This window comes from Nymphaea colorata, chromosome 14 (genome assembly GCF_008831285.2).
Source record: "Nymphaea colorata isolate Beijing-Zhang1983 chromosome 14, ASM883128v2, whole genome shotgun sequence".
In the NCBI taxonomy this organism is placed as follows: Eukaryota; Viridiplantae; Streptophyta; class Magnoliopsida; order Nymphaeales; family Nymphaeaceae; genus Nymphaea; species Nymphaea colorata.
This window is the reverse complement of record NC_045151.1, coordinates 5,942,829-5,961,696: the sequence shown is the minus strand read 5'-3', so window position 1 is coordinate 5,961,696 and position 18,868 is coordinate 5,942,829. Positions and strand designations below refer to the sequence as shown.

General features: G+C 36.6%; 1 protein-coding gene across 5 annotated transcripts in view; it reads right to left on the bottom strand.

The window, feature by feature from the left end:
* The window catches only part of LOC116267423 (metal transporter Nramp3-like), a 61,253-nt gene extending 50,082 nt beyond the window's left edge, over nt 1–11,171 (bottom strand). The window contains exons 1-11 of one of the 5 annotated variants that reach the window (XM_031649129.2): nt 10,980–11,171; nt 10,324–10,455; nt 5,805–5,883; nt 5,679–5,719; nt 5,458–5,536; nt 5,259–5,363; nt 3,293–3,402; nt 2,983–3,164; nt 2,830–2,899; nt 2,378–2,551; nt 1,280–1,384 (exon numbers count right to left, since the gene is read on the bottom strand). In XM_031649129.2, the coding sequence (XP_031504989.1) occupies nt 1,280–1,384; nt 2,378–2,551; nt 2,830–2,899; nt 2,983–3,164; nt 3,293–3,402; nt 5,259–5,363; nt 5,458–5,536; nt 5,679–5,719; nt 5,805–5,883; nt 10,324–10,452 (1,074 nt within the window). In that variant the 5' untranslated portion in view covers nt 10,453–10,455; nt 10,980–11,171. Of the gene's footprint in view, nt 1–1,279; nt 1,385–2,377; nt 2,552–2,829; nt 2,900–2,982; nt 3,165–3,292; nt 3,403–5,258; nt 5,364–5,457; nt 5,537–5,678; nt 5,720–5,804; nt 5,884–10,323; nt 10,459–10,979 lie in introns of all 5 variants that reach the window. The other 4 variants (XM_031649126.2, XM_031649127.2, XM_031649125.2 and 1 more) reach the window with 4 other exon arrangements.
* Nucleotides 11,172–18,868: the final 7,697 nt, after the last annotated feature.

Sequence of the window (18,868 nt, the reverse complement as noted above, 5' to 3'; positions counted from 1 at the left end):
ATTGTGATAACAAGCCAACAATCAACTTGGCCAACAACCCTGTGTTACATGACAGAACCAAACATGTTGAGATTGAACCTCACTTCATCCGAGAGAGGATTGATGCTAAAGAACTGGTCCTACCATACATGGAGTTCGAAGATCAGACAGCAGATTTTCCGACTAAAGCCTTGCAGTTGACCTTCTTTGAGAAAAATGTATCCAACTTGAGCATGTTTGATATGTATGCCCAACTTGAGGGGGGAGTGTTGACATGTATTAGTGGATGGGTTTTCTGTCCGGATCTGGGTCTGGACCCGGTCCAGTTTGTGTTCCTGTTGGACTCTACTTAAGTCATTGTAATCCCTAATTTCTGTGTGAATGAAAAAATATAGAGAGAGAACATCTGGCTGCTTGTGGGCACCAGATTTCCTCCTCCGTGGTTTTTTCCCTCGTGTTGAGGGTTTTCCACGTTAAATTTGTCTTCTCCCTTCCTTTCTCCTCTTTCTACAAAAACGAAAAATTTTCATGGTTACCTGATCCAACCCGTACAGAGTAGCTTCCACATACCCGCTTCCACGTACCGAAGCAAACATAGACATATTTATTATTTATATTCATAAAATATAAATTAACAAACAAGAAATACTAAAATAGAGCACAAAACACAGAATATGAGTCTATCATGTTTAAGCCATGTCTTGGACCTGTGTCTAGCCATGTCAACATGGAGTAGCACTGTTCCAGGCATGTCCATGGGACAGCTCTAATGTATATATAATGCAAATTTTAGTAACCTATTTACTGAATGATACCATATACTCATATCTTTTGTGTAAAATAGTGAACTTTTGATAGAATACCTGTACATAGTTTACATAGTATCCTTGTCTAATACATAACAGACATTATCTACATAAAAACTCTGTTATCCCAGATTATGACTCAGCTGACTCTGCCAAAAGGCGCAAAGCTCAGGTGTCACTTGTAATCTTTGCAAATGGCCTACCATGACAATCTGATGAATGTCAGTCTTAATTTTTAAACAGAATATAAGATTAATGTCTGTTTAGCTTGGTGAGGACAACTTACGGCGAACATTTCCTTTAAGAAAAAGGTCTTAAAGGTCTCATCTAAGAGTTTGTCAGTACATATGAACACCATGTAACATTCAATACACAGCTTGTCCCAAAATTACAGCATATAGAGAAGCTGGCTGAAAAGAAACTGATTGAAAAAGTCTGTGAACATGTCAAGCCAAGCAATGAGCCCATTGAAAAATAGAATAGTGGAATTTTACCTGCATGACATACTGTCCAGCATATGTTCCTGTGATTGTTGAACTCTGACCAGATGCCAACAAGGCAACTGCAAAGAGTTTTGAACTCCAATTTCCCAGAACATTCTGAAAAAAAAATTGTACCAAACATGTTAAAGGAGAATGAAAGATGAAAGAAGATTCACACTAAAGGAAAAAAATTGGATTTTGGACTACTGTAGGAGACTTGATAAAGCAGAGTAACTTGACAATGACTCATAATAGAGAAACATAAACAAAAAGGAGCTCATATTCAATGGAACTAGATCAAGTATTTGTTCATATTCCTCCCATTTCCTAAGGTAGTGTTGATAGGATCCGGGGCTCATTTAAGATCCAAGGATCTCAGATCCTCGAATCTTAAAAACCAAGGTTTTTAAAAACCTTGTTTGATGTATCAAAGCGTTCTCTCTCACCAACCACAACGAGCTCAAAACCATGGCATGAGAACCCATGGATGACCACAGGACGATGATGACTCTCTCTCTCTCTCTCTCTCTCTCTCTCTCTCTCTCTCTCTTGCTTGCTATAGCCAGAACCCTTGACAACGAGGTTTTCAGACTTGATCGAGTCTGAAATCCTCGATGAGGTCATGGTCGAGTCTAGTCCTGCCATAGCTTTGTTATTTTTCTTCTTCTTCTTCTAATCATCCTTTGTCTCTCTCTCTCTCTCTCTCTCTCTCTCTCCCTCTATATGTGTGTGTGGGTGGTTGAGGCGGTTGTGCTTCTCACGAGAATTTCCCAAGCTGATCACAGACCTGCGCGAGAGAACGGGGGGCTGTTGGATCTCAAAATCGTAGATTTCTCCCCCATCAAGGATTTTAAATCCTTGGTTTTGAGATCCAACATTTGCTAAAACCATGGATCTCGCCTTGAAATCCAGCCTAGGATTGAGATCTCAGGCTATCAAACACGGCCTAAGTCACTGACTACCTTGATTTCACTATAATTCTATTAAATAATAGGATCAGTTAAAAGCATAATATGCTCAATAAGCCAGTAGTTTGTTCACTGCAGCATCCTTGCTCTCAAAACCTGATTTGTCTATAAAAGATCACAATAATGCACTTCAGATACATGCCTTTAACAAGAATGAAGCTTTGTTTAGGTCTAGGTCTTCGCAATTCCTCTGATCCTCGGCGCTTAAATATGGTGAATTGCAAACAGCACCACTTACAGAAATAACTGATATATTTATAAGGAAAGCCACAGTCAAGGCAAACCCACTTTCTATGTTGTAGAATGTGCACGCCTCCTGCAAGAAAACAGGCTTAGTCTAAGAGAGAAGCTGAATGATAAGGGAATAAGAAATAAAAATACTAAAGCTACTTGACATTTTGACAGTCTACTAGGTCCCATTTATACACCAACAAAGGCTATTGTGCATCAAACCAATATAATGGCAAGCTAAAGCAACCTAGACTAGCACAATCTAAATAAACTTTTCTTAAAAATAAGAAACATGTAACTTGTTTTGCATGTGTATTAGAATTGTGATAATATTGCAAAGAAGAAAAAACGAGAAAATGTTGCCTTGATTCCATGGATGGAACGAGGAATTTTCCTTGAAAGCACCAAAGCTGAATGGAGAAACAAATTGTGCCTAAAATTCAAGAACAAGTTAGTTCATAGAATTGCATGCTATATAATTTCTATAAGATTCTTGATGGCAAATGAGAATCTTACGGCATAACCATGGCACCAAGAAGAGAGACTGCCAAACCAGTTGCACCATTCCCTTTGAGTTGGGGAACAAATAGCCCTTCGAGAACTTCATGAGCATTAGGCTTTGAATATCCAAGTTCCATGAAGAAGCAAGCTGCGATTGTCAATACTAGGATAGCAATAAGAAACTCAAGTTTCCTTACCTGTAAAAGTTCAAAATGATTGATGTAGGAAAAGTTTAAGTTCATCAAGCTTTTCACTTTCCTTTTTTCCATGCCTAGGAGTAAACTAAAAATTTCAACTTTTATTCCAATGCGACAGAATTACGTACCCCATATTGTTGTAGTGCAAGAAGGACCAAAGTACTTAATCCAGTAAAGAGGACTCCACACCAGATCGGAACATTGAAAAGCATGTTCAAGGCAAAAGCAGTTCCAATGACTGAACTCCGCAGGAGAATTTAGACAATTTTACATTTTGAAAGTTTCAAAAAGAAAAAGTTAGCCATATAATAAAGAAAGCAATTCTTAACTATAACTGAACAAATGAAAACAAGCATGATCACAGAATATATGAGATTTCTATTATTATGGTGTTGTTCTATTGCTCTTAACTGTTAATATGACATATTGTAGAAATATAGAAAGATTCACCAGACTGTTTGGTCTTCTTAATCCTTTCCTTTCTAAAGTATGTGGTAAATATTGCTTGACAGATTTTGCATCGACATAACTCTTTCTCCTTCTCCACTTTGCAGGCTTTAGCTTTCACAGTTTAATTTCTAGCCTTTCTATGGAAATAAAATGCCAACCATATACGCCATCTTCATACAAATATTAGAGTTGGGACACAGTGCATGATATGCTTTGTGCAATGAGATAGCTCCCAAAAATTAGAAAGTGGGAACATGGCCACACTCATATGACATACATGATTCTTAATCCAAAGCAACAAATAAGTACAGTATCTCAAGCAAAACTAAGAGCAATTTTAAATCATTGTACTGCTAACAGCATCAATTTGTAAAACTAAGTTGAAAGTGAAATATGATGTCCTCATTGGAAAAATAGTAGAGATAAAAAAAGGCATTGAATACAAAGGAAATTAATCAATATTATAGAAAGAAAATAGATAAATTTAACAACGCATTGCTTGTCACGTCTTTGTTAGAATTTAGGACTTAGATTTCATGTAAGTACACATATATATAATTTACCATCATATGTCATATACTCTTGGAAGTTTGATATATGAATTGTCTGTATATAAATATACGTATGTGTGCATAGAGTTTTTATGTCTTTATTTTATTTTCTTCCTTTCTGTACTTTTCTTCTTCTCCTTATGTTTTTTTTCTTTGTGTTAACTAGCTGTTCGCTGACCCCAACGACTAATTTTTCTAGACGTTGGAGCATAGCTCCACTACCTTTCTTCCTTATGCTACTCTATAAATAAGGGACTTCTGTCCCATGTTTTTTTAGGGCTTTATGCCTGGTTGTAAGAGGAGTTTTTCAAGTAATACAGTGTCTTTTACTACTGCCATGGGTGTTCCTTATGTGGATGTTTGAGAGTCTTGTTTTGCCATCCCAAGTGACTGATTTCTAGAGGTTTTGCAGCTGTATTTGCTTTGGTTTACAGTCTTGGAGATGTCTTTAAAAATACTGGTGCTTCATTGAGACACATGTGCTAAGTGTCTGTAGCATAGCACCACCAGAACAAAAACATAAGAACATCAAATAGTAATTTATACCTCAAAGAGTACTGAGGAAAGAATTAAGCATGATGGTGAATAAGGTGTTCTAAGGGATTAGCTCAGCAGGAACAAAGTATGCAGTTTCTAGGCAATCAAATGCCTGGCAGCTAGCTTAAAGGTGGAAGGGATCTTAATACCTCTTTTAGTGTAATGGAAGTGCCACAACGAGAAGGAATTTGACTGGGCAACGGTGAAACCTTGTGACAATATGAACACCAATCGTATTATAGAGAAAATAGCATCACACTGTCAGACACTAATTCTCAATAAAGTTGCAATGCAACTCTTAGAAATTAAGGCAAAGGCAGCATTCGAGTGCTCTATTAAATTCTTGTAAAAATTTCAACTCTCTTAATATAGATGTGAGAACAAAATGCTGTTTGCAGACCACACACATGTGAAGGCACAACCACACACCAAAATTGTTGAGTGCTGTTTAATTTTTGCATCTTCATAAACTCAAACTTTCAAAACATGTAACATAAGAAGAAGAAGAAGAAGAATTTCATATTAAAATCATATCTTCTTAAAGAGGTAAAAGGACCTTCTGGAATATCACATGCTACAATTGCAATTTCAGCAATCACCCATAGTACAAAATTTGGTTTCTTTGGATACTCCGCTCTACAATGCTCGGCTAGATGCTTTCCTACAACATGGAGATATAAGCCTTTTATAATGTATTCAGGACACCACACAATAAGATTATCATCTAAGGTTTACAAGAATTAAGTTGTGTGTACCTGTTACAACACCAAGCTTTGCTGCCAAAGATTGGATAACAAAAGCTGCACAGGATGCCAAGAGAATGATCCAAAGCAACTGAAGCATTTGGTCACAAAAAACATGCTTCCCAAGTTACACATGGAAAAACCAGAAAATACCAACTAAAATGATCTCCATTCACTCATTTCACCATACTTTGAACTTTGAACATCACATTTATAAAGGCTAAATAGCACACCTCATACTTGTATTGTGCTCCTGACTGCAAATCAGTTTCAACTGCAAGTTCAACAGAAGGGGAAGAGGAATATGAATCATTTTTCAAGCATAAAAATATTGTCTGCTTCAATTAACATGTCCTTACAATTTCCAGGATCAATATAAGCAATGGAAACAAGAAATCCAGGACCGGTGTAAGCAAAGAGGTTCTTCCAGCTTGCTTTCTGCAGGATATGATGATGTACATCATTATTTTCAATCTTAAAGCAAAATTTAACTCTTTGTTCTTCAAATTCACTCTGATAAAGTAACTATCAGGTGCATTCTTGTGCACAGTGATGAAAATCCTTTGAAGGACTCACAGAGAAAAGCTATCTCCTACAAAGTGAAAGTAAGATTATCCAGGAAGAGGGGAATAAATCAGAAAATAATGAGATACATCAAAAAGAAAGCAGGAAATAACAGAAAAACTGGAAATAAAAAAAATTAAATAAAAGCCAATAAATTTAAAGGAGATAAAGGACTCATAAATCATCCAGATATGGACTGACTTCAAACACCAAATTCCTTATGTATTTAAAGATAAGAATTCCATAAATAATAAACTTCTGCTTCAATAAACATTCTCAAATGATAACTACATAAACTACTTATCTACCTATTTGACAAAACTAAAAGTATTGAAATAAATTAAATTCTTAATTCAATGTAAAGTTCTTTAGATCTCACATTCAGTTACAAACTAAAGATCCACAAAAAGATCCCAATGAAATACAATTGGATCCATGTGGATGCAGCGAATTGTAAAAATAATTCCATCTACATCGTGCATCAAGTAGCAGATTCCAAATGTACAAGGCATAATGAATTTGTGCCTTTGAATGCAGACAGACATAAACAAGATCCTATTCATGCATACCTCATACGTTTGTCTTCACAGATTATGTAAACATCATCCCTATTTGCATAACAAAATTAACATGGATCATTTGGTACATATGCCCTAATGTACCAATATCTATGTGACACGGGTACGTGGAATTGCCCCACGTACCTGCTCTGGTATGCGAGTACGCGGAAGTGGGTACGGCCGAGCTTTGGGTATGGGTTGGATCGGGTCAGGGTTAGACCCAATCCAAACCATAAAATTTGTTTGTTTTTATTCACGAACAGAAGTCAAGCTCTACAGCAGAGCTCGACTCACCTGCATTTTTTACAATAGAGTTCTACCGCAACGATGACTGACGGCGACAACGACGTCGGTCGATCCACGGCAACGTCCAGTGGTGTCAGGTGGTAGCCAGGTAAGTTTTTCTTGAGTTGGGGTTTTTTTTTATTTGGGGATGTTCTTTTTTTAAGATTGAACAGTAAAACCATCGATCTTTCTATTTTTTCATATTTTGTTTGATTTTACATGTTTAATGTTTATCTGTTGCTGGCTATTTTGGCTGCCTATCTGTCACCGCGCCTGCCATTTATTTGTTGTTGTGCTAACTATATGTCGGGTGTTGAAGATCATCTTCAATCTTCATCAACCAAATTGTCGCTACCGAGTGTTGATCAGCCAAGCTTAGGCGAAGCCTAAATGCTTGACATATTCTTATTATTGTGTATTGTCTTATTCCTTCAATTTTCTATTCATTATATGCTTTTTGTTTTGCATCTTTTTCAAAAAGTTTTTCATCAACTATCAATCTTTCATTTGTATAATTTTCTGTCAAATCTTCATGATGTGTTATTTCTTCAAGTTTTTCTAGTATTTTATCTGTCATTCTTCTTCGGATGTATTTTAATGTAGTATGGCGAACAAAGGAAAATGAGTCTCTCAACCTACTACAAGTTCAAGTTGTGGATCAGCTACATCAACTGCACATGAAGACCAACCATTATGGTCATACATAGAAAAAAAAAAGGAAAGCTCCTCAAGGTGGTGAAAATGTTGTTTTTGTTTGTTCTTTTGTGGGAAAGAGTTCAATGGATCATATACAAGAGTGAAAGCGCATTTGTTAAAAATCAAGGCATAGGGAATTCAAGTATGTAAAGATATCACAAATGAGAGTTTAGAATCTTTAGATCAATTGAAGAAAGAACAGGAACTCTTTGAGGAAAAAAAAAAGCATGGCATCATCCAGTTTTATTGACATTGCTTCAATTTTACATGATGATGTTAAGGATGATCCAAAAGAAAAGAAAAGTTGATGATGCTGCCCAAAAATCAAATAAGGAGTCATTTAGTTTACAAAGACGGCAAGAATTAGATCTAAAAGTGGCGACATTTTTCTATACTAATTGCATACCATTTAATATAGCTAGAAGTTCATATTGGAGAGGTTTAGCTACATATATTGCAAATTGTAACTTGTGTAGGTATGTTCCCCCTAGTTCTAAAAGACTTCACACTGCACTACTAGAACAACAAAAGACTCGAGTGAACAAATTATTAGAGTATCAAAAGTTAACTTGGAAGCAACATGGAGTTTCTATTGTTTCTGAGGGCTGGACAGATTTGCAAAGGTGCCCTCTTATTAATTTTATTGCAACTTCAACAAATGGACCAATTTTCTTGAAAGTGATAGATGCATCTATGAATACAAAAGTGTTGAGTATTTGAAAGGATTGTTCATGGAAATAATTGAAGAAATGGGAACATAAGGTTGTTCAAATAATTACAGACAATGCACCTGTATGTAGAATAGCTGGGATTGCCATAGAACATGATTACCTTCATATCTTTTGGACTCTGTGTGCAATCCATAGTTTACTTTAAATTTAGCACTAAAGAGTATATGCAATCCACCAAGTAAAGAGCAAGATCCTCATGCTTATGAATTATGTTCATGGATTGAAGCCTTGGAAAAGGATGTGAGGAACATCAGAAATTTCATAGTAAATCATCAACATGCATTTTCCATTTATAACAAGCATTCTGATCTAAAATTGTTAAGAGTTGCAGAGACACATTTTGCATCTTTAATCATTATGGTCCAAATGATGAAAAGGGTTAAAAGTGCATTGATCAATATGGTGACTGATGATAATTGGAATTTCTATCATGCTGATGATGATGACAAAGCTCAAACAATCAAAAGATTGATTATTGATGACAAGTAGTGGGATAGAATCTTTTATTTTCTTTCATTCACAAGCCTATTTGGGAGATGTTGAGAGTTCCTGATTGTGATATTTCAACATTGCATTGTGTTTATGAGATGTGGGACACTGTGATTGAAAAAACCCAAGAGGTTATTTTTAAGCATGAGAAAAAAAATATTGCACTTGAAGATTCAACATTTTTTTATCATGTGCATAAAATATTGATTGCATGATGGGATAAAAGCAGCACTCCTCTTCAATGCATGGCACATTCATTGAATCTTAAATATTATGGGCAAAAGTGGCTTGCACAAGGTGTTGGAAGAACCCCACCACATAAGGATCCAGAATTATCAAAAAACAGATTGGCATGTCTTAATAGGATTTTTATTGATCTACATCATAATCACTAAGCTCACAATGAATTTGCAAAGTTTTCTACAGAAATTGGAGAAGATCTTTGTGCAACTATAGATAAAGATGATTATCCACCTACATCTTGGTGGATTAAACATGAACATGCTTATCATACTCTTCAATACCTTGCTTTTAGATTGCTAGTTCAACCTGCTACATGTTCATGCTGTGAGAGAAATTGGAGTACATATTCACAAATCCACAATATACAACGGAATAATCTCACAAGCAAACGTTCAGAAGGTCTGGTTTATGTGCATTTCTAACCTTCGGCTTCTTTCACGAAACAAAGAAGAATATAGGTAAATAAGTATATGATTTATTGATTTAAATGTTTCTCTTCTTATTCGATAATAATTACAATTTTTTTTGTCTTATAGGGAAGGAAAAACTAAAAATTGGAATGTGAATGTTGAGAACTTTAACTAAGAAGAAGACAACGAACTTGAAGCTATTAATTCAAGATTCGAAGAACCTTCTATTTCATGAACAACTTCTAATGTGGAAGAAGAGGAGGACGAGTTGTGCATTGACTAGAATGACGATAATAATAGTGTTCTTATGATAAACAATGTTTTGTTTGTGTTTTGTTTGAGACTTTCTTATGAGATTATAAGTGTGAACTATTAATGTTTTTTTTCATTTTATCATTTTTGAGAATATAAAATTTGTCGTATCCATGTACCCACAATTTTCAAAATAGATGTGTCTGAACCCGCACTGCCATACCCGAACCTGTACCGTACCCACACCCATGTGACATAGACGAATATTAAAGAGGCTCCTTGACAGTTTGCTTTTTCACAAAAGCAGTGAGAAACATGATCGATTCTCACCTAGTTGGCGACCTGGGCATTGAAAAGTTGTCTTAAAGACGAGAGCTAGGGGGAGACCCATGCCAACATGCAGAACAGAATCGGCCATCTACTAGCGCAACAAAGGTAGCCGGGCAACCTAAGCAACCATGTAAGCAAGCAACGTATCATATACTAATATTTGCTTCTTTCAGTTCATTACCATTTAGCGTTAGTCAAGACCTAATCTCAAGCAAGTGATCCAGTTACAGACTAGGTTGGACTTGGATCCAAGTTTGAACCTACAGATTGCCAACAAAACTTCCCACGTGCTAGAACTTGTGAGCACGAAGAGGATACCTCAGGTATGATTATATGGTCAGGACCAGAATTTTCAATGGGAGGCTCATCCGTTGCATTCGGCATGGTTGAATGACCATCGCTTGTTATAAATTGGGAATGTGAACGCATGGTTTCTCCATGTTCCATCTGCTGCTAAAGAAATGCCACACAAAAAGAAAGACGGTTAGCGGCAGATGCTTCCAGAAATAAAGGGGAAAAGAGAAATCTCTACAACAATAACTAGCATTGAATTATACTATCCTAAGAAAGCGGATTAACTTCCCAAAAATGGTCAGAGAAAAAAAAAAGGAGGAAGGATCTTCATATTCACACTGAACTTCGATGAATTACGAATAACTCGGAGAAAGTCACGACAAGAACCACGTTGGCAAGAGAATCGAATTGAAAATGAAAGAAACTCGTCGAGAAACCAGAAAAAAGAAAAAGAAAAATCTAGCAACAATGCCGGAGAACTCGTAATCATTAGAACAAAAACCACGATGAACAAAATCAAGGGAAGGAAAAAGAAAGAATCCAAAACCTGCGAACAGATAACCAAACAAGTAAACATAACAAACATTTGAAAGGCAAAAAGAATCGAACTCTCACAAGATATTAGCACTAGAATTACGAAAAATTGAGACAAAGAGAAAGAAATCAACGGGAACTCCTACCTTCCTTCGTCGGGCGATCTCGTCGTCCTTCGAGAAGGAAGAAGAAAAAGAGAGAGAGTATCTCGTCTGAGAGGCTCAAACCAAATCTCCGAGTCTCCCGCTTTTTAACGACTGCATGCAAAGAGAGAGAGAGAGAGAGAGAGAGAGAGAGAAAGAGAGGACGGGTAGCTAAGGGACTTAAAAAAAATAAACTAGAATACCACTTACTTCGGATATATCACCACGGACTGACGGAGCCACTCTTCTTGAGTTTTGACTTGGTTGGTTGGTATGGGAGGCGAACGGTTCGGACGTATGACGATACTCGATCAGCTTTAATGAGCTTAAAATACTCATAATTCGGACCTGATATTATATTATTTTATTTCACTTTATTTCATATAGGAATTGAAGATGGCTATTCTTTTATTTTGTGTTGTTAATGATGTTTCAAAATATACATTTGTAACGGCCAATTGCTTGGCCAACGAGCAGTCCTACTCTTAATGGTGTATTTTGGCCCTTCGCTGGCCTTGTTAAACGTTGGCTTCCAAGAACACAATGTTGAGGACATTGCCCTGTCATGTTTCTCTTTCTGTGATTCACCTGTGGGCATTTATTTTTTATGAATTGGGACTCTCCCAACCGGACGCGCTGTTTTTAAAGTCCTAATGAGAACAAGAAGAATAAAGATGACCCTCCAGATGGGGTGAGGGCTGCGTTTGTTCAGGCGAATCGGATGCTCAGTTGTTTATATGGGATAGCGCCCGCTTCCATTTTTTCCTCTCGTACTCACAAGCAAACTCTCTCTAAAAGAAATTTATGAAAATATACGAAACAAATTTAGCCCTTTAAATTAAAATTAATTTTTCAAATAGAAATCATTTTACCTATAAACTAAAATTAATTGTTTGTTTTTTTCAAAAGTTAAATTTTAAAGCTATAAAATAATAAGTTAATCATATATTTTACCATTTTCGTTTAGAGAGAGACTGTTTGTGAGTTTAGGGAAAAAGATAGGGAGCATATTTCATATTTGTCATGGTTCGAAAATGAGAGTTGCTATATCAGCCCGGGTGACCTTTCGTGATATTTTTTGTTATTGTTTCCGTGTTCAAACCCCTACATTTACGGCTTCCGCTTTTTTTTCGTTTTGTCGGTTGGGACGTTCGAAGAGAAGGCTGAGATGACATTTTCGTAATATCAGGAATAACCATGGTTGCTATCCGACGGTTCCGTCGACGGGAGCCCCGAAAGAAAAGAATGAAACGGGTCGCGTGAAATCGGGGTAGGGTGGCAGACAGGCAGCACAAATACGATCCCGTAATTTTCCTCTTTCTTTTAACTTTCTCCAGAATTACCGAGGAGTTTTATTTGGGTTTATCAAACGTTGCTTTTTCTTGAAAAAGTATTGAATACATTAGATCTCAAAATATGGAAGAGAAAGCTTTGATGACATAAAAGAACATTAAAAATGAAGACTGCATACTTGTGGAAGTTCAAAATCGTGCGATATTTGAAAAAAATTGTGGTAAACTACTGACACCTCTCCAAAACTTGGTACATGATCCTTTTCTTGAAGAGGGTGAATCCCCACCACGGAATCCTTCTACACCTTAAATCTCCTGTAAATTAAAATAATTGGACGGTGCAGACTTGTTCGATGTCTTCAACTAAACGCCTATTTGGCATCTCCCTTGCCACCTTCTCAGCACCTTTCATGATGATTATTATATCTATATATGTACAAAACCGTAATAAAGAGGTGCAACACATCATAAATTAGCATCTAATGTAGGCATTAATTAGTCAATTATCACCAAACATGAGATAATTTTTGTTCTTCTTTGCAGCTGTAATTATTAGAGAACAAATGCTTTAGAAATGGCCATGCAAAAAGTTTGTAGAGTATCTTGCTTGGTCGACGGTTGCTAGTTTATAGCGAGTGGCTTTCTTGCTTTGCAAATGCGTGGCCACAAGAACGGCATAAAGGGACGGCATAGCATATAATTCGAGACACCATGGGAGGCCATTGGCTCCTTGTATGCCACACCCAAATGAAACCCTCTTAAATTTGGCATCTATGCCAAAAGCGATGCCAAATTTAATTGGATATGCAATTTGGCATCGCTTTTGGTAGAGATGGCAAGGGAATGAATCTAATTAGTGGAGCTTCATAAAGAAAATAGATATAATTGCTAATCAAATTTGTATTAGGAATACAAAATATTTGAATTTGAATTGCGCTTCAAAGTGACCATATAGTGTCAGAATGATCTGAATACGACTGTATATACGTCAGTTTGGCTATGATTCGTAGATTCAGCCCGGAGCAATTGGATCTTCAAAGGTTCACTTTCGAAAAATAAATCACATTTGAGCTTGAACCCGATCGACTTTATGGGGCTGTACAGTAATCAAACTATGGACTAAATTAGCCTTCTTGATTCGTGGAAAGCGGGTCATCTCTTTTTGGTTTTGGCAACACGTAAAAACTGCGAAGAAAAAGGTGTACATGGCTTAGAAAAATGAAAAAAAGAAATGTAATGAGATGCACCACATTAAGATCAGAAAAATGTTCATGCAAATTACACTCATAAAATTGTTCCTAAAAATACATGGCTCACCATAGTTAGTTTGTTCCTCCTCATTGGATTGTCGATAAAATGTCAATGGAAAACAGCGGTGACCAAGGATTGCTTATTCTCATTGTGTTGTTGTTCATTCACTTTAGTAGGTTTCCCACCTTCTTTCCACCTTAAGCTCATAATGATGTTCTTAATTTAATCAGACCGAAAGAGAAGCCAGACGGTAGTAGTTAACAAGAACTCTAGTTCTACAATCAATCACTATAACAAAAAATATTATTGGTTAGGGCTCATTCCGTGGCTAAAAAATTAGTTTTTCATTGCCAAAAATATTTTTACCTTGCTGATTTTTATTGGCGGCCCTAACCATAACCCTTGTGTACAAAAATCATAGGGCAAAGCAATTAGAGTCGTTGCCAAAAAGTTTTGAGCAATGATTTCATTATTTATTGGCTACGATTACACTGCCAAAAATGTTTTTGGCCATAGCCCAAATACTTGTTAGTTACGCTAAAAGCCGTACCCAATAATGTGGCCATCAACATATCCAAATCTCATGGACCTTGTTACAGAGCACACACACATATATATATATATATATATAACTAATCAATTTCTAAAAATGAGATAAAGCTTTCACAAGATGAAATTTTATGATGAAAAAAATTTACAAAACGTCCCGTTGTATGGAACGTATACAAAACCAAAAAAATATATAAGTATCTCCAGCTCGTCTAAAGAGTGACAAATTCAGCAAGGGTATACTAGAAATTTATGATGAAAAAAATTTACAAAATGTCCAGTTGTATAGAACGTATAGAAAACCAAAAAAATATACACAATATATCCACTTCGTCGAGTTATGTCACAGTGGTACGCCACAATTGGTGGAGTACCCGTACCGATATGCTGGTACAGCAATACCGGTATGGAGGTACCGCCCGGTACGTTTGGATCTGGTTCCGGGTCAGAACCAGATCCAAACTATATCATAACCTAAAAAGTAAAAAGAAGGTGGCTTGATCTTTTTTTTTTTTGACTTATGAGATTATCTATGGATTCATGGAAGGAACATTGTCTTAACGTGAAGATATCATTTGGTTTTTTAAAAATTTTCAATTAAAAATATATAATAATATATAATATTCATCGTACCGCCGTACCAAGATTTACAAAAACGCTGTACCAGTACTCGTACCCCCGTACCCATACCAGCACCCGTACCCATACCCCTACCATTGTGACATAAGAACGGAGCCATTAAGTGGGCCTTTGTAATGAGACTTCGCTGAGCTCATGCATAGGTTCTCTAACAAAAGAAAAGTTGTTTGACTTAGACAAATCCAAGGAGTGAGGATTGCTGAAAATATTTTCTTCCAAGCACGACAATTTCAACAACACACACTATTTTCTGTCTATTAGTAACCAAAAGGTAAAAAAGAAAACTGTGTTGACTGTGTTACTTACCCCCAACCGAGATGCAAAAAAATTGGATTAACAACATTGAGCTTTGTTGAGAATGAGAGAAAAAAGAGAACCGAGAAAAGAACACAGATTTTTATGTGGTTTGATTCATAGACCTACATCTACGATGAATGTCGGAGCAGCTACTCCTTTGGTTTTCTCCTTTTTCTTGTTTTTTTTCTTTATTTAAGATACATGAAGAAAGTTAAAATTAATGTAGAAGATCGTTGGTGCACTTTACATAAAAAAGTCAAAATGATTGTGAAAAGAATATCACCAACATATATTGCAGCAATTCTTCCAACGTTCACACGATTTCAATAAGGCAAGAATGAGATTGAACCATTGAGCATGCTGCACTTAGGGCTGCACAACGAGTCGAGCCAACTCGGGCTCGACTCGAACTCGCTCGAGTAAACTCGGCTCAAGCTCGACTCGTTTTTTATACGAGTCAAGCTCGAGCTTAAATATAAACTCGAGTATGTTAACGAGCCGAGTTCGAGATAGTCAAACTCGACTCGATTAAACTCAACTTGGCTCGACTTTAATTTTTCTTTTAAGTTTTCCCTCTTTCTTTTGTTTCGTATTTTTTAATTTTCCCTCCTTTTTCACGCTTCCTCTTTTCCTCATTATTAAACTTCATCTCATTATTACTCTTTTCAACCACTCTTTCCATGTCCCCCTCGTTTTTCTTTTCCCTCTCATTTTTTTTCCCTTCCCTTTTTTTTCTTTTTTGTCTCCCACACCTTTTCTCCCACCACCTTTAATCACTGATCATGTCAGGTGCCAATGCCATTATCGATGACACCACCGTAGGCAGTTTTTTTGCCTTGTGAAAGAGTTGTGAGCACTGTTTATGGCAGGTGCTGGCAGGTGTTATTACCGAGGACACCACCACAAGGAACTGCGCGCGTGAGAAAGAAATAAATGAGTTTACTCGAGCCGCTCGAGTCGAGCTCGAGCTTGGAGACAGTTTCTCGAGTCAAGTTCGAGTTAAAGTCATGAAGCTCGTGTTGAGCTTGAGTCGAGCTCCTGCTGACTAAACATGAGTCGAGCCGAGCTCGAGCTGGCCAAACTCAAGCTTGACTCGGCTCCTGTGCAGCCCTAGCTGTACTGGATGTAACAACCACTTTCAACACTCCCCTTCAAGTGGGGCGTAGAGATTGAAATCGCCCCACTTGCTTTTAATATCATCAAATTGCTTTGTAGGAAATCCTTTAGTAAACCCATGGGCCAACTGCTCTTTGCTCCTAGTATATGGTGTTTCAATGTCTCCTTTTGGACCTTTTCACGTACATAATGACAATCAATTTTCTATGTGTTTGGTACCTTTATGAAAAACGAAATTTATAGATATATGAATTGCAACTTCTTGATTGTCACAATGCATAGGAATGGGAGAGTTGATAACAAATCCAAGCTCTTGGATGAGTGATTTACCCAAATAAGCTCGCTTGCGGTAGTCGCCATTGCCATGTATTTTGCCTTGGCACTAGATCTAGAAACAGTATGTTGTTTTTTGTTTTTTCAAGAAACAAGATTTTCACCAATATAAACGCAATAACCTGTCATAGATCTTCTATCTGAAGCATCAACCCAATCTGCATATGAGTAACCTCATATATTCACATATCCATTCACTTTGTACCACAAACCTTGCATGAAGTCCTTTTTAAGTATCTGGTAATTCTTTCAATTGCTTTAACATGAACTGATTTAGGAGAATGCATATGTTGACTTACCAAGCTGACGACATAATTGATGTCAGGTCATGTGGTAGTAAGATAGGTTAACTTCCCCACAAGCCTTTCATAGCTTATCACATTTCCAATAGGATCATCTTTGGTGTTGTCAAGTTTAGGGTACATTGCTATGAGCGTGTTTGCTGGTTTAATACCTTTTTTTCTTGTTTCTTTAAATAAATCAAGTATGTACTTGCATTGACACAAAAAGATGCCTTTTTTTGACATAGTGATTTCGATCCCCAAAAAGTATTTTAGTTCCCTCAGGTCCTTGATCTCAAAAGTCTTGTGAAGGTACCATTTGGTGTGAACTATCTCCTGTTTATCATTTCCTGTAATTATTATGTCATCCACATAAATCAATACAACAACAATTTTATCATCAATTGTTTTGATGAAAACTGAATTATCTAAATAGCATCTGGTGAATTTTTTGCTCTCCAATTCATCACTGAAATTGTGGTACAATGCTTTGGGAGATTGCTTCAATTCATAAATCGACTGCTTGAGTCTGCAAACAAGATTTGGGGTATATTCAATAGAATGGCCTGGTGGCAGGTTCATATATACTTCTTCTTGAAGGTCACCTTGTAGGAACACATTTTTTACATCTAATTGAAACAACGACCACTTAAAATTGCAAGCAGTGGATAGGAGAATTCTGATGGTGGTCACTTTTGCTATAGGGGCAAAAGTCTCTTTATAGGCTAACCCTTAGGTTTGAGTATACCCCTTAGCAACAAGGTGCACCTTATGGCATTCAATGGAGCTATCATTCTTGCACCTGGTTTTGAAGATCCACTTGCACCCAACTACACATTTTTCCATTGGAAGAGTAACTAGTTCCCATGTACAGTTTTTGTGTAGAGCATCTAGCTCTTCATGCATCGCTTCAACTCATATCTTTTGGTCTTTGGTTTCATGGTAAGTAGTGGAATCTCTTTACTTTTCAATATAACTAAGGAAGGACACATGGTGTTTGGGGTGGTGGCGATAACTTAGAAAGTTTTCTAAAAGATAGGTAACTGTAATGTAAGTGACAAAGTCTTCCAAATGTCTAGGCAGCTGAATGTTTCGAGAAGATCTCCTTAGAATGAGTTCAGATGGGTGAGATTCTATGGTCTCCAAGTAAGGTTCAATAGGATATATAGTTCCAGTGCTTTAATAAGCTTGAGATTCAAAAGAGGCTTCAGTATTGTTTGGATCAGATTCAAGATTTTCAATGGTCTCTCTTTCATTAGGGTCACTACGGTGATGGGTTATGGTGACATCAAAATCATTGTACTGTAGGATGTTAGGCGTGACCATGTTGTTGTGCTTGAAACTATACTTCTCTTGTCTTGTACAGAGAGAGAAATATGGACTTTTTCATCAAATACTATACCAAGAGAGATATGGACTTGCTTGGCAGCGATGTCATAGCATCTGTATCCCTTTTTTTGTAGATAAGTAGCCCGAGAAAATGCATTTTTTTTGCTCTGCGGCTGAGTTTGTCTCAGCTTAACTCTTAACATAGACAATGCATCCAAAAATTTTCATGTGGTCAACTTTAGATATTTTTTTCATGAGGTCATTTTCTTGTCGGTGTGTGGCTGATAGTATAGCAAGCTGTCAAAACTGCATCACTCCAGAAACACTTAGGAACATTCATTTCAAACAATAAAAACCTAGTCATTTCTAGAAGGTGACGATTTTTCCGTTCCACAACCCCATTTTGTTGGGGTGTATCAATACAAGTGAATTGATGGTCCATCCTCCTTACCTCTTTAAATTGTTCAAAAATTTGATTTTTATATTCAATATCTTTGTCAGATCAAAAACATTTTATATGGGTGTCAAATTGCGTTTCAACCATTTTGTAAAATTCTAGAAATTTTGCAAAAACTTCATCCTTGGTTTTTAGAAAATAAATCCAAGTAGTTTCTGAAAAATCATCAACAAATGTGAGATAATAACAAAAATTTGAGTATGAGTTCTCCAGAGCCAGTCCCCATACATCATTATGCACTAGATCAAATGAAGACATAAAATTATTTAAAGATTCATAGAATGGAAGTCTAGATGCTTTAGCATACTTGCAAGTTGCACAAACATGTGAGTCAGAATTCAAATTTGG